Source organism: Rhinichthys klamathensis, unplaced genomic scaffold, assembly GCF_029890125.1.
Source record: "Rhinichthys klamathensis goyatoka isolate OS25496 unplaced genomic scaffold, OSU_Roscu_1.1 h1tg000115l_1, whole genome shotgun sequence".
NCBI lineage: Eukaryota > Metazoa > Chordata > Actinopteri > Cypriniformes > Leuciscidae > Rhinichthys > Rhinichthys klamathensis.
In genome coordinates this window covers 1,033,857-1,049,628 of record NW_026606652.1, presented here as the reverse complement: position 1 = coordinate 1,049,628, position 15,772 = coordinate 1,033,857, and the positions used below count along the sequence as shown (strand labels likewise).

Sequence of the window (15,772 nt, the reverse complement as noted above, 5' to 3'; positions counted from 1 at the left end):
TGGCCTCTGTCTTATCACATGACCACATTTTTCAGAGCAATAAAAACATCTTATCTGATGGTCGCCCAGCGACTGAGGCCTTTTCTGCTCTCTTGCTAGCCTGGCATGCCAGACCTACATCAGGATGTTAGGTCTGGGAACTCACCATTGACAGGGCTCAATACGAGGGGCGGGATGAACGGTTGTCTTTCAAATTCCCTCTGCACGCAATAGGATAGCGCTACAACCAACCAGAGCAACGAAGAAGGTTGACGTAGTCTCACACATCTTCACACAGAACACATCTTCCTTTTTTAAAAATGACTCAAGTGCCGTTCTTTGTTCATGTTTCAAAGAAAAGCTTAACTTTAAATCATCCAGAGTCGCGGTCAAAGCCGAATCAAAAGACAGCTGTTCGCCAGCAGCAGCAGCCATTCTTTGTTTTCAATTAGCAGTGAACCGTCGCATCTCTGTCGTCATTATGTTAAGCCCGCCCGCTGACTCTGTAATGGTGTGAAAAATTTATAATTCATCAAACTTTGTTAAATAGATTAGTTGCTCTTCAATCAGATGCAGAGAGAGATTGAGCAAGGAATGATCCACATTTCATTAAGGTGGGGGAAGTTGGAATATTAAATCAACACCAGTATTTAATTTAACATACAGCAACCAGCATTTAGTCTTTGTGGTTATCAAACATTATAATTGCACTACTGCCCTGTACTGCATGAGTTTGATTGGAAAGATGTGTTGTGTCCTTTAGTGTTACTGAGTTGGTATGATCCCCCCTTTTATCAATCAATGGTATATTCCTCGCGTGTTGCACTCTTCAGTTTGCGGGAAGCACTCTGAAGAGAGGTAGGCCTATGTGTCTCCGTTAATGGACAATTCAAACAAGGTCTTAGAGCATATTAAACAGAAGTTATTATGAAATCAGAACGAAATATGGTGGTAATACTGTTGGTGACCCTGTTGTTTGTCAAATAGATGGTTCTTCATGTTTAATATAGTACATAAACTGTATTGCTTTAAACGTGCGATTGTGTCATATTTCTATGAATGGTATAACACTTTAAGTATCAGTTAATGTCCTATGTGGTTTTCATGGGTATGAGGATACTTGTTAATGTTGATCTGGCCTTAATTTCATTTTGATGACATGAGTGGTTAATCTGTGCTGCACTGAGTGAAATGCGCGCCAGTAATCAACGGTGAATTCTGGGTAATGTAGTTCATGATTCAAAGCATGTTATGTGTGTTAAGAAGAAGCTGAAACTTTGAATTGTTTCTTTGATATTGTAAGTTGCCTGCATATTAGAAATATGGGACAATGTACTAACTGAATGATGTGTTTGCAGATTGTCAATCCAGAACAGATGATTGATTGTAACACTGTCCCATTTTATGATTGCAGGTATGAGTTGTATTCTTTTGTTTCATTATTGTTTTATTAATTTTCAGAATTCATAAATCTTATTAGTTCTACATAAAAAATATGCCTTTGGTGTTATGCATCTTATTAAATGGAACCACTTAAGATAATGTGAAGAAAATACATCTTGTAATACGAGTTTGCGGGAAGCACTCTGAAGAGAGATTGTCAATCCAGAACAGATGATTGATTGTAACACTGTCCCATTTTATGATTGCAGTAAACACGCAAAAGCGAAAAGACGTTGCTGGTGTTTCTCTTTATTTGGGGCTGACCCTGTGGTGCGTCTAGTGATCCGCTACAACTCTATACACGATGTGATTGGCCTGACTAGAGTTTGGTTTTTCCAGCTCGAAAGTCAACGGAGAGTTGCTAGACTACACTGGCTGCAAAATAATTTTTGCAGCCGCTAGGGTGAGTCTAGATTTCTAGGCTACTCTCTAGCCTCTTTTGGGGGAATATTTCAGTCCTAATAGTGGGCTTTAAAGCTTATTTGTTAAATGTAACAAATAGTTATGTGTCTGATTGTCTGATAGTTACACCGGGGTCTATACCACGTGAACGAAGCCGCAGCGCATAACCCTTATCATAACCATACATTTTTAGAAAGGACACAAAGCACTCAGCGCATGCGCTTGTCCTTATTTGCCTTTGGGGATTGTATCTAATCCGGTTTGATCCACAACTGAAGTGGTCTAATGTGCAAAAGGCTCAGAAGAATCACTGTGGACGCAGCTGCCATGAGACCTATGTAACATCCTGACCTATCCAGATGTTGCTTACAGTGTTTAAAATGGTCTTGACACCAGCGGGAGACAGTTGTGCCCCTGATGGTGACAGAGTCCCATTTAACCCCCCAAGCACGTTACCCTCTGGGCAGGAGAGAGAATGCTATTCTTGCCGTTGCATCTCAGCTCCAGAGAGAGAAGATCAGCAGGGATCGATCTCGATGTCGAAGCGCAAGCTCTTGAGACTGGGCCAGTATCAGCCAATCGTCTATGTAACATGGCTAGGTCGAATGGAAGGACCCGATATTGGTAAGCTTCGCCCCCAAAAGGAAACCTCAGGAACTTCCTTTGTTGTGGCAATATTTCTATGTGAAAATATGCATCTTTGAGATCGAGCGTGAAGAACCAATCGCGATGTTGAATTTACAACACAATCTTTTTGATAGTTAGCATCTTGAACTTGAGCATTCTGACGGAACGGTTGAAGCCTCAAAGATCTAAAAACGGACGCAGTCCCCCTTTTCTTTCTTCGTCTTTTTTTCTTCCTTGTGACAGCAGATGCGCCCACTCCTGTTTCACGGTAGTGGGAACCACGCCGTTAAAACGAGGACGCAAAGAGAGATACCCGGCAGTAGCTTTCACGCTGCCAAAGTCTCTTTAAAGGGGTACCAATTTTAATACTTCCAGTTGGGGGAATGTTAATGTTCTGTCTCCTGGGCGGTAACAGGAAACAACAGAACATTCAACATTTTGCTGAAATCCGCTGCCCCCCAAATCACCAGAGGTGGTGGGGATGTTACAGTCATTTTGTGAGGATGGCGGGTAGGAGCTGATTTATGTATTTCACATGCCCCGTCCTGAAGGGGCACACCCCAACAGACATGGACACAAAAAAACCTCAGAATTTTTGTCTCAGGTCTATTATAAGGCTACTGAGCGTGACGAGCCGACTCCCAGTCTTTACGAGGGGGAGCGCAACTTGCCACACTCTGCTTTTGAGACCCCCCCCCTTTTTTTTAAGCAGATCAGCCTGGTATGCCTGCAACACTGCCATAGAGTGCAAAGCAGCACCAGTCTGTTCCTGCTTAATATTTAAATTAGGTCTGTGGCACGACACCAGATTAAGAGTAAAGATGATACAAATTAAACAATGTTCCAATTGCTTTCCTTCACTCACTTTACTTTCCTATGCAATCTCCAGTCGATAAAATTAAGTTTTTTGAACGAAGTGAATGCAGACACGATGGCTGCATTGCGTTTACATTACTCTGAGATCCGATCACGATGCGTCCTCGACTACCTCCGAACCTGGACACGCTGAGCGGATGACATTCCGATCAGAAGTGCGTTTACACTTGTCTTTTCAATGTGTATGTGGACAACATCCGGTTACAGGTCGCATGTTAATGTCAAGTGTAAACGCATTCTTACAGTTCTTCCAGTTTTTCCAGTCTTACACCTGCATACTTAGCCTATACGTAAACAAAGAAATCTAAAGGCCCGTGAGGACAGTGTGCAGTAGACGCCCAACAAACCCGAAAATACCATAAACATTACAGATAGGCATAGAATGAATTAATGTACATAGGCCTATCTTAAAAAAATATTCATGTGCGACTGACAAGCTACGCTGCACAGTGATTTTTAGGTCAATGTTTTGACTGTAGCATAAGTCAATGATGCGGTGGGGAACTGTCCGATTGCTTTACCACCTGCTGGCAGTTTATAATTATAATTTATGATTTGTTATATTTATCTCACCAGCGGCTTGAAGAGCAGCTACCACACCTCCAGCTACGACCCCTCCTCCGTTCGCCACGGCAGTAACTGACATCAAAGTGGAGGCAACTGAACCTGCAGCAATTCCAACTGCGGTGAAACCGGCCGCTGCTAGAACAGCAGGAGCTGCTGCAACTGCTATGGCTATACAATTGGTGGAACGGTGGAAACGTGGCATATTTAAATTTACTGGTTCAGATGGATAAACATTTTAAAATTAACAGTTAAAATAATGTCTTCTGTCTAGTAAAACAAGATTCCACATTTATTTTACCTGCTCCTGCACCAGCTGCAATCATCGTACCTTAAGAAAACAAACAGGTTATGATTATTGTGATAGGTGAACATATATAAAAAAGCAGGTACTACTTACAGGGATCCATCTTAAGTAAACTGGGACGCTCTTGAACTGACACCTTATGTAAGAGGTTGAGTTTAAAAGGGGGTGTATCCTTTTCAGGAAACGAAACTCATTTATAGAGTAAAGTACAGAGATAAGGAATAAATTCCAAGGGAAAAATTCAAATAAATTCAAATACAAACTTGCCTCATGTCAACGGCAAGCAGCCACACTAACAATTACAGGTATGAAATTTAGATTTTTATTCAGAAGGAAGAAAACACACACACACACACACACACACACACACACACACACACACACACACACACACACACACACACACACACACACACACACACACACACACATATTTTTAATTTCAATGTCACTGAAACTCAATAAATAGGCTCCTCATGAACGTGAAGCTCTCACATTACTCAAGCGAGATCACTCGCCACACAAACCGCATAGAGGAACGACTCGGTTACTAACGTAACCTCGGTTCCCTGAGAGGAGGGAACGATTATTGCGTAAGCTTACGCTATGGGGAAACTCCTTTTCTCGAGAAATATTGAAGTCTTTATGTAAAACGCATTGCAGCTGCACAGCATACAGCAATAAGCGAGGCAGCTCGGTCATTGGCTGTGCTGCGGCAACTGCACGAACCTATGACGGGGCGACTCTGAACCCGCTTCCAATGAGCGTGCTTCGCGCCCACGCGCGTCAGAGCCCGCCAAGATGGGCGTGGCCAAGGGCTATATATTGGGCGCCCCGTTGTCTGAGTTCTTTAGGTTCAATCGACTGAAGCAAACTGACCAAGCACAAGCACGGCAGATTACGCAATACTCGTTCCCTCCTCTCAGGGAACCGAGGTTACGTAAGTAACCGAGTCGTTCCCTTTCGAGAGGTTCCCCCTATTGCGTAAGCTTACGCTATAGGAACGCCATGTAAAACGCCGTGCGTGCTGACTTCGCTCTATTAAGCCGGAGGCAGATGCCTGAGCCTTCGAGCAAAGTAATTATCCAACGAGCCAGCCGAAGGCGGGCTTTATAAAAGGACAACGTGGAACGGCCCGATGGGCGTCCAGAGACACACACAAGCACATTTTTATGTACTGTCATGTATGAAAAATCCTCCACATCAGTCAAAGATGGATTCTATGAGGGAGGAGACAATGCTCAGCATGTACACACCCCAGCCTATGCATAGTTAGACCGACAGTATGTTAGAGTGCAATGAGGGGACCTGTAGGTTATAAAACCTGATAAATGTGGACGGTGAGGCCCAGCCTGCAGCCGCACAAATATCTTGAATGGGTATCCCACTCGACCACGCCCACGAGGAGGCCATGCCTCTCGTAGAGTGAGCTCTGATGCCCAAGGGGCACTGAAGGCCCTTGGCTTCATAAGCCAGCGCTATAGCATCAACTATCCAGCGCGATATTCTTTGCTTTGAAACAGCCAGACCTTTAGTGCGGCCGCCAAAGCATACGAACAATTGCTCTGTCTGTCTGAACAGGGCAGAACGTTCCAAATATACTCTGAGTGCCCTGACCGGGCAGAGTAAATTAGCGTCGCTTTCGTCTGCTGGAGACGATAGCGCGGCCAAAGATATCACCTGTGCTCTGAAAGGAGTAGAGAGCACCTTAGGAATATACCCGTGTTTTGGCCTGAGGACAACCCTGCTGTCGTTAGGTCCAAACTCCAGGCAGGTAGCGCTTGATGACAGTGCGTGCAGGTCGCCCACTCTCTTGACCGAGGCGAGAGCCAGCAAGAGAGCAGTTTTGAGCGAGAGCTGTTTAAGGTGCACAGTTCGGAGGGGTTCGAACGGGGCACGCTTAAGTGCGTCCAGGACCGTGGCCAGGTCCAAAATTGGCACCGAGGGGGGGCGTGGGGGATTTATCCTCCTGGCGCCCCTCAGGAAACGAACAACTAGGTAGTTTTTCCCTAGTGTGCGTCCTTCCACAGGGTCATGTGATGCCGCTATGGCAGCCACATATACTTTGAGCGTGGAGGGGGTGCGGCCTGCCTCCAACAGCTCTTGTAAGAAAACGAGCACACTCGGTACTTCGCATGTCTCAGGATTCAGGTTCCTGGATTTACACCAGTCACTGAACACCTTCCATTTCTGGGCATATAAGTGCCTCGTAGAGGGCGCTCGTGCCTCAGTGATGGTTCTCAACACTCCACTGGGGAGGTTCCCGGGAATCCGTTGAGGGGCCACGCATGGAGGGCCCACAGATCGGGGCGGGGATGGAGGATCATCCCGTTGGCCTGCCTGAGGAGATCTAGCCTCAGTGGAATCGGCCATGGGGCAGATTGCATCATCTGCATCAGTTCTGGAAACCACGTCTGGTTCTTCCAGAGTGGGGCTACCAGGAGCACTGCACATTTCTCCTCCCTGATCCGACTGATGACCTGAGGTAGCATCGCGACCGGAGGGAAGGCATACAGCGGGCGGCTCGGCCAGACTTGGGCGAGCGCGTCTGTGCTCTTTGAAAAGAAGAGAGGGCAGTGCGCATTTTCCTTGGAGGCAAAGAGGTCGACCTCTGCTCTGCCAAAGGTTTGCCATAACCACTGAATCGTCAGGGGGTGGAGAGACCATTCTCCTGGGAGAACTTTGTCTCTGGACAGCATGTCCGCTCCCTGGTTCAGAACACATGGCACATGCGCTGCTCTCAGCGAGCGCAGGTTGCGCTGGGACCATAGGAGGAGCTCCCTGGCCATTGAGTGCAGGGAGCTCGATCTGAGTCCACCCTGACGATTTATATGCGAAACTACTGTCATGTTGTCCGTTCGGACTAGGACGTGCTCGTCCTTCAGGTACGGGAGCAGGGCTCTGAGAGCCAAAGCGACCGCTTTCAATTCCAGACAGTTTATATGTAGGCACTTCTCCGGGTTTGACCACAAGCCGGAGACAGGCCTGCCCTCGTAAAGGGCCCCCCAGCCTATTTTGGAGGCATCTGTCGTGATCATTTTTCTCCTTGTGTTCACGCCCAAACTCACGCCGGACTGATACCAGTCGACAGCTTTCCAGGGCGTCAGGGCTTTTATGCAGCCGTAATTCGCTCTGATTAAAAAGTGGCCCGAGCGCCACGCGTGAGTGGGGACACGGCTTTTGAGCCAGCGTTGGAGAGGACGCATGTGCAACAATCCTAGCTGGAGTACAGCTGATGCTGAGGCCATGAGACCGAGCATCCTTTAAAATCGCTTGACGGGGGCCGCGCACCCGCTCTGAACGATGTTGCAAGGCGCCGGATAGTGAGCGCGCGCTCTGACGAGAGGCGCGCCGTCATCTGCACTGAGTCTAGCACTATTCCCAGAAAAGAAATATTCTGGCTGGGGGATAGCATGCTCTTTGCAAAATTGATTCTTAGACCCAGGCAATCTAGATGACTGATAATCCAAGATCTGTGTGTCACTAACTGGCTCTCTGATTGTGCTAGGATTAGCCAATCGTCGAGATAATTCAGTATTCGCACCCCCCGCTGCCTCAGGGGGGAAAGTGCTGCATCCATACATTTCGTAAATGTACGGGGTGCCAGTGACAGGCCGAATGGTAGTACTGTGTACTGGTATGACTGTCCCTCGAAAGCGAATCTCAGAAAAGGCCTGTGATGAGGCGCTATCGGAATGTGAAAGTAAGCGTCTTTCAGATCCACTGATAGAAACCAATCCCCTGGGCGAACTTGCGCGAGGATATGTTTGGTTGTTAACATTCTGAACGAGCGAATCATTAAAGCTTTGTTCAGATGTCTGAGATCTAGAATGGGGCGGAGACCGCCATCCTTTTTCGGGACGAGAAAATAGCGGCTGTTAAAACCTGCCTTGCTCATAGAGGGAGGGACTGTCTCTATAGCGCCTTTCTCTAACAGTTTGAGCATCTCGGTGCGTAGAACATGTGAAACATCTTTTCTCACTTTCGTCTCGACCACTGCCTGCTGTGAAGCGGGGCGGTCTGCGAGCGAATGGAAGCGAGTAACCGTGTTTTATTATGTTCAAAACCCATTTCGGCATGTCGGGGATATTTTCCCAAGCTTTCGCTCGCACAGATATGGGCTGAATGCTGGCTGGGGGCGTGTCGCAGTGACGTATGGCTCCCGCCAGCGAATCGCTCTGTACTAATACCGAGCTTACAGCTCTCCGCGGCGCGGGCGCGCGCTGAGCAGCTTTGATGAATGCCGAGTGCAGGGGTGCGTGTGAGATTACAGGCACGCTCGCCGTAATGCTCCCAGAGTGAGATGGGGAAATGTTTAACACTGTATGGGCAGTGCTTATGGGTGGGGGTGCATAGGCTGTGGTAGGCACGCGCGCCACTTTCATAAAACTTCCCGCTCGTGGCGGGAGGTTTTTGGTCATATAAACAGTGTTTGTGAGTTGGGGTGCGTGCATGACAGCGGGCACACGAGCTACTCTTATACAACTTCCCGCTTTTACTGGGGAAGTGTTTATAACTGTGGGAACAGTGCTTGTGTGTAGTGGTGCATACGTGACAGTTGGCACACAATCTACATTTATGGGGCGTCCAGCTTGAGCTGGGAAAACATTTGGCACTGCGTTGACAGTTTTGATATGTGGGAATGCGCACTTTGGTGTGGACACGTGACCCTTTAATGACACAGGCAGAAAATGGCTCTTTATGTGATTTCTGTGTGTCGCCGTAAAAACGGCGTTTGTTTGCAGGTGGGCGAGCTGTGTGGCTGGCACATTGGCTGCTGTATAGACATTTCCAGCCGCCTGTAAGGGGACTGGGTAATGCTTTAAACGTTTTGGAGAGAACGGTCCGGCTCTTGCGAGACACGCGCTCTCCCTTTTTCTCCCTGTAGCTAGGAGGACTTGCGAGGCTCTGGGTTCAGCACAATCTTGGGCCGAGGTCCCCGTCGCTCGGGCGGTTGTTTCCTGTTGGCAGAGCGAGAGCGGCGTCGAAAATCCGTTTCAGGTCTGGGCTGAGAGATGGGGGGCGCCGTCTTAGCTCGCTGCTGCTAAGGCGGCCGTTGGTGGCTCTGCGATGAGCTAAATCGCTTGGGCAGGAAGTGACACATAGCCTGTGAGTCCTTACGGGCTTCGGTGAAGCGCTCGGCGAACTCCTTCACCGCTGGTCCAAACAGGCCGCTTTGGGAGATAGGCGCGTCGAGAAATTACGCCTTATCTGCATCCTTCATCTCTGTCAGCTTCAGCCACAGATGGCGCTCAAGGACAGTCAGGTTAGCCATAGCACGGCCGATGGATTGGGCGGTGGCTTTTGTAGCTCGCAGCGCTTGCTTGCTAAAATCATTTAAGTTAATTTTTTTCCCTCATTATTGTACACACAGCACCCCATATTGACAGAAAAACACAGAATTGTTGACATTTTTGCACATTTATTAAAAAAGAAAACTGAAAATGCCTTTCTCCGCTGACATTCAAAGTTGTTCAAATCGTTTCTAAGGATACAGATTTTTAGAAGGCAGACTGAGATTTGTTTGTGTAACATTAACAACACATTATTAGCTGTTGTATAACATACTCAAGCCAAAGGCTAATCATATTAATTACTGTTATGTGTCCGACATTGTAGAGAGGAATACATGAAACACATCACCATTCTGATACATTGACTTGTATATGAGCCTGTATGTGTATGTGGAGATGAGGCTAATTTGAATATTCATGGATCTGTGCGTTTACTTGCATTGTGTACGTTTCTGATGCGTATGGGGATACGTGGTACTCCGTTACAGCTGCCGTGTATACTATGAGTATGGACGGTGTGCGCCCAAGTCGAACAGCTCCTGCAGAGATGAGAATGGAAGCAATCTCACAAGACATCGGGTCTATACGCTCGGCTGAGCACTAACCAGAAAAAAATAAAAATAAATTGTGGATAAAGTCGCCTGGTAGAAGGTGCCCTAGCCTCAGAGATCATGTTCATGACCTCTCGGGAGAGACGTGAAAGCTCACATCGAGAGGCCACAGGTGGAGGCTTCACAACTTGGGTTGGTGATGCCAAATTGACCCCTCCGCCAGGAAAAGGAGGTCCCTCCTGAGCGGGATTGGCCATGGTGCTGCTGACAGCAGCTGAACTATTCCCAGAAACCACAACATATTTGCACAACATATCCAGCATTGGTTGTGTGTACTAACGAAGGCATTGTGGGAGTCTCTCATCCCTGTGTCATTACACTATTTAGAATATTATTAATGGTAATCTACAACCAGAGTTACACATATATGAGGCTCAGTTTAGGGTTTTAAAAATGTTAACAGAGATTTGTTTCAACATTTTAAAGGGAGCCTTTGCTGGTCAGGCTGTATTGTATTAGAAACATGGCAGATTGTAATGCGTTTAAAGTTGCAACATATCGACTCAACAACAAATGTAAAGTAATACACAACAAATGTGCATTGCATATGTAAGAGCAATTTTCAGAGGTTAACAAAAAACAGCATCAAAAAGGTCAAGAAACTTTCAAGAGGCAAATTGTTATATTGTCCTTTGTTCTTGAAAAGTCAAAAGGTCTTCATTTACAACTTAAATTACCTCCTGCTCCCCTGGGGCAGAAGGTGTGGGATCGCCCTGTATTCTCCCGATTAGATCTTGTCTTGTGGGTTTTTCAGCTGTGTAAACATGATACTAGAAAAACAAGATTCTCTGTTCTCGTAACTCAGGAATACAAACAAAAGAGAATAAAATCAAATGAGAATATAAAAATTTCCATAACACATATAATTGTCAGAGTTATGTTCTGTTATGGCCATGTGTTTTGGTTCTGTCTTCCTTATCTGCTAGTTTGGCACATTTTCTCAGCTTGTTTGATCATTACATTTTCTCATTAGTTCCGTATTTATTCTTCCTGTTCTGTTCAGTTCTTTGTCCTGTCATATGTCAATGTTAAAGTGAGTTAAACTGTTTCCCTGCCTATTCAAATATGAATATTAAAATCACCCAGTAACAGAATCTTTTCAAACTTTGTTATACCCCCCAGAAAATCTGCAAACTCATTTAAAAACACACTGTTTGACTGTGGCGGTCTGTAAATGATCACAAACAGATCAGGAACAGAAGCTATCTCCATTTGAAACTCACAGTATAATATGCCTTAGGTGGAATGATTCGGCCATGGAAGTTGTCCTTGAAAACTGCCGCTAGACTGCCTTCGCGACCGGACATCCGAGGAGTGCTAATAAAAGTACAATTTGGGGGGGACGAGTTTGGTAAACTGACTTAGGTCGCCCTCTTTTGTCCAAGTTTCGGTCATGAAGAGAAAGTCCAGATTATGTGAGGTAAAATAGTCGAACATTTAGCAACGCCATCCTCAGACGCGAAAAGTTCTGCTTTTGCAAGAACTCTAGATACCGTCAATGGCGTTTCTCCAGTAACCCCATAAGGTTGGTTTGAGACATGGTCATAACATGGTTTGAGCCAATAAGGAATATACTATATAATGAGAAATATATTGATAAATATACATTGAAGTTACTTGAGCACCAAATGGTGCCTTGTGGCTTGGCTTCAGTGTGTTCCTCTAAGGGCAATCTGAGGAATCCTTTTCATTAGGAAAACTTCCCTTATGACAGTTTAAGTGAGTAACTCTGAGCAGTCACAGTACAACATTAGTTTACGATAAATAAATGACAGAAAGAGACTTTTTATTTGTATTTTATTTGCTTATAAACAGCACCCTTACACCTAAACTGATACAGATAGACCACTGATGTTAATCAAGACATACAATGAGATAATGATAATATAATGATTTCTTTTTTTTAGAAACATACATAAATGCACAGATTTATAGTTACACAGTACAGTTGCTAGCCATGCTAGCAACTGCCCCCACAGTGGCTCCCAAAGCCCCCACGATGGCTTGACCTGCCAAAGGGATTCCAGCAGCACCTAATGACATGAAAAATGTCAGTTGAAAAAGTTTGTGTAGGCCTATACCTATTTGCCCCTTGCATAAATCAGTTTTATTGTTAAAGTGCAAAGATGAAAAAAAAATCCAGATATTTGGCTCACCAACAGATTGAAGAACAGCTACCACAGATCCAGCTGCGACCCCTCCTCCGTTCGCCACGGCAGCAGCTGACATCAAAGTGGAGGCAACTGAACCTGCAGCAATTCCACCTGCGGTGAAACCGGCTGCTGCTATAACAGCAGGAGCGGCAACAATTGCTCCAGCTAATAGGAGAAACACAGTAGTTAAGGTGGATCAAATTCCATTAAAATAATTAAGATATTCCACAAAATCTGTTTTTTTTAACCTGTCCTGGAGCACCTCAGCACTACACATTTTCTGAATCCGAAATTGCATACTCTCTTGAGTAGGCACTTATTTTGAAGTAATTAGGCTACTTCATGACCACTAAAAAAGCCTACATTTGAATATGTGTAGTATGAATAATATAGCCTATAATCTGGACGTAGGGCCTACATTCACCATGTTGTCATCATGATGTGACCATACACTTTTGATTTTATGTAATGTTGATTTTGACAACATAAAACAGCATATAACTATAAAATAAAGTCCTGGGGCAAGGGCAAGTTCAAGCTCAAACTGGTGCACCGGTTGAACGACTTTGGAAACGGTGTGCAACGGGGTTTGAGATAAGTTTTCTCTTGTTTGGGAGGCGTTTCAAAAATGTCAGCCCAATCAGCAGCAACATGTAAACCACTTCACTTCAGAATTCTAGATCTGAGCTGTAGATAAACGAAAATTATTTCCGGACTATGCTATACTGTTCCATCAGATTTTGCGCTGCAAAACATTCATGAGTCATGACAGCTGACTGTTATGCTGGAAAATAATCATGACCACCCGACATGAATTATAAATCATTTTAATACGGCCATTCAAAACCAGGGTCTACATGTGGCATGGTAAAAACGATCATCGAAAATCATATTGGGCGGGAATAAATGTAATCAGCTGTATAGCCTACACAAGTGAGTAACGATAGCCTAAACAGACCAAAAAAATCGGATCTGTGCATTAAATGCAGCCCAAGTAAAGTCGTTTACAAATGTAAATAGCCTAATAAACAATAAAAATAATAAGGTCATAGATCATAACACAGTCTCGGTCTCTCGGAGGTAAAAAGGGGATTATCCTTCACCTGAAATTTTTGTCTTTTCATCGTGAAATGCGAGACAAATGTTGGATCAATTAGGAACCACAAATCCCTTTACGATTGGGAAATTTCTTTTATTCTGGACGGCAAGGGCAGTGACTGTAACATAGCGTATTTTGCAGTTGAACGCGTATTTAAATACCGATTTCATCAGCCTCCGAAAATTCTTCAAAAAGAACACAAAGAATGGCTTTCTCAGCTGCAATAGTTGCAACTCTTGAACGCAGCCCTTTCAGACAGGGCTTTCATAGGATTATGGAAGTTAAATTAGACGTCCCAGTAGCTTTTAAAATGTGCCTTAGAAAAAAAAAAACACATTAGGCCTACTAATGTGCACCTTGAGAAAAAAAGCACTGATATATTTTGAGATCAGTGCAAGTTGCTTTGTGCTCAAACATGCATTTTGGCTTAAGCCGTGCCTGAACCAGACAAACCAGATATATTATATTTTTAAGAATTTTACCTGCTGTTGCACCTGCTGCAAGAAGCGTTACTAGAGGAGAGATAGAAAAAAACAATTAAACTTGATAAACATTTAAAATTCTAGTTAGGATATTTAAAGATAGGCTATAGCCTATAGACTTACAGGGATCCATCTTAATTCGACTCTGTTAGGTTAAAACGAACAAACTCAGGATGCTCTTGCTTTATACCAGAGACTTTGTTTATACTGATCTGTTATGTGAGCTTGCTTAAATAGCATTCTGTGTCACTTTTCAAGAAAGGAAATCGAAACTAACATCAGAGACAACAACATCAGCCTGTAGCGTGATGACGTAAAATGACCACTGATGCATAATGTTTTCGCTGTATGTGTTTCTAGCTACTGTTAGCCTATCTTTTTTATTTCCTTTTCTGTGAAACTTTACGCTAGCCTACATGATGAAGATTCGATCATTTAATTCCTCCTGTATAGGTTCTATCGGTTCTGTCTTTTTATTGTTCGATGCATTATAATAATAAATAATAAAATATTCACAGAAAAAAAGAACATTTTAACACGCATCATTGTTTAACCTACATAGTAGGTTTCGATTTCCTCATATAAAAGTTTAAACACGCATGCGCGCGATGACTTACAAATTAGCCTACATTGTTTTATAAAATCTGTATGACATAACATCTTTGCAACTTTGTTTGACAGGATATATTAATGGTTAACTAAGAGTTAGCAGTTTAACAATGTCTGTATCTGTAATTGTAAAAGTTTAAAATCATCCAAGAAAGCCATGCTTTTTTTTCCCTACTGGCAGCTTCAAAGATCATCAAACGATAAAATATTTGAAATAGATAGGCTATGCATTTTGTATTTTATCTCCAATGACACTGGCCAAGAAAGGAAACCGAAACCAAATCACAAACAAATAAGAGTGGAACAATAGACAAACTGGAGGAAGGCATACTCGATTATATGGTTCTGATTAATTAGGCTAGTTGCTGTTTGCTCACTGCGTAGTCTATACTGACTGAGTTATACAAGTCAATTTCAAGAACAAGGCAACTATATGAGAGATGTTTGACTAAAGACTTACAAATTGCAGTAACCTATTGTAACTGAGAACATGGGAGGTAAATGGCTATAAAATTCCCACAAACTGTATCCACACAGAAATATACACAGAATCAGGGTTCTAAATTAACTTTTTTGATCACCAGCCAATGTGGCTGGTAACTTTCTAAAGTTACCAGCCATTTAGAATTTCCACTAGCCAAATTTTTCCCGGTGAAAATAAGAGAAATTATGAGTGCCACTGAATGCATTAGATCATTTTATTAACATTGGCATGAAAAAACACAAAGTAGCCTACAATAGGCCTACAACACAGAAAGTGCAAACATTTCATTTCAAGTTTGGGATCTATCTATCTATTAGGGATGTGCACGAATATTCGAATTTTCGATCTGTAATTATTATTCAAAAAATAAAATACTATTCGAATGGTTTTTCGCAGTTATAATTAAATGCACGGGGTGCGTTTGGATTGTATTTGATCACATAATGTCGTTGTCTGCCTCGCGAAGTTTGGAATTACTTAGATGAAAATGATAGCCTATTACAAAATGGAATTACGTTTAATCAATTATTAATTAAACTGAGTTATCATAATATCACCACCACAATTAGAAATCACATGAAATCCAAAGAAACACCAGTCGACTGAGGAGGAAGCAGCTGTCCATCACTGCATTAACGACTGCCGGTCAGCAGCTGTACCCCGAGGGAATCGTGATCCGAGATGATATCTTTTGGTAGCAAAATGATTTTGAGACATATGCTTCCTTTAAGTTTCGTTGAGGGAGAAAGGTTTAAGAACAGAAAAACGCATGCGGTTACTTCACTTTGCACACACTCACGTGTCTCTGCAACGTCTGTGTCAGCGCAGCGCGTTTTCTCACT

The 15,772-nt window shown here is 43.9% G+C and overlaps 1 protein-coding gene across 2 annotated transcripts in view; it reads right to left on the bottom strand.

Moving 5' to 3' along the window:
* LOC130088234 (interferon alpha-inducible protein 27-like protein 2A) overlaps positions 1-14,027 on the bottom strand; it is a 77,760-nt gene extending 63,733 nt beyond the window's left edge. Inside the window, exons 1-3 of one of the 2 annotated variants that reach the window (XM_056254910.1) lie at positions 13,961-14,027; positions 13,838-13,867; positions 12,260-12,421 (exon numbers count right to left, since the gene is read on the bottom strand). In XM_056254910.1, coding sequence (XP_056110885.1) covers positions 12,260-12,421; positions 13,838-13,867; positions 13,961-13,970 — 202 coding nt within the window. In that variant the 5' untranslated portion in view covers positions 13,971-14,027. Of the gene's footprint in view, positions 1-3,900; positions 4,063-4,192; positions 4,223-4,291; positions 4,402-12,259; positions 12,422-13,837; positions 13,868-13,960 lie in introns of those variants that run through there. The other variant, XM_056254909.1, reaches the window with a different exon arrangement.
* Positions 14,028-15,772: the final 1,745 nt, after the last annotated feature.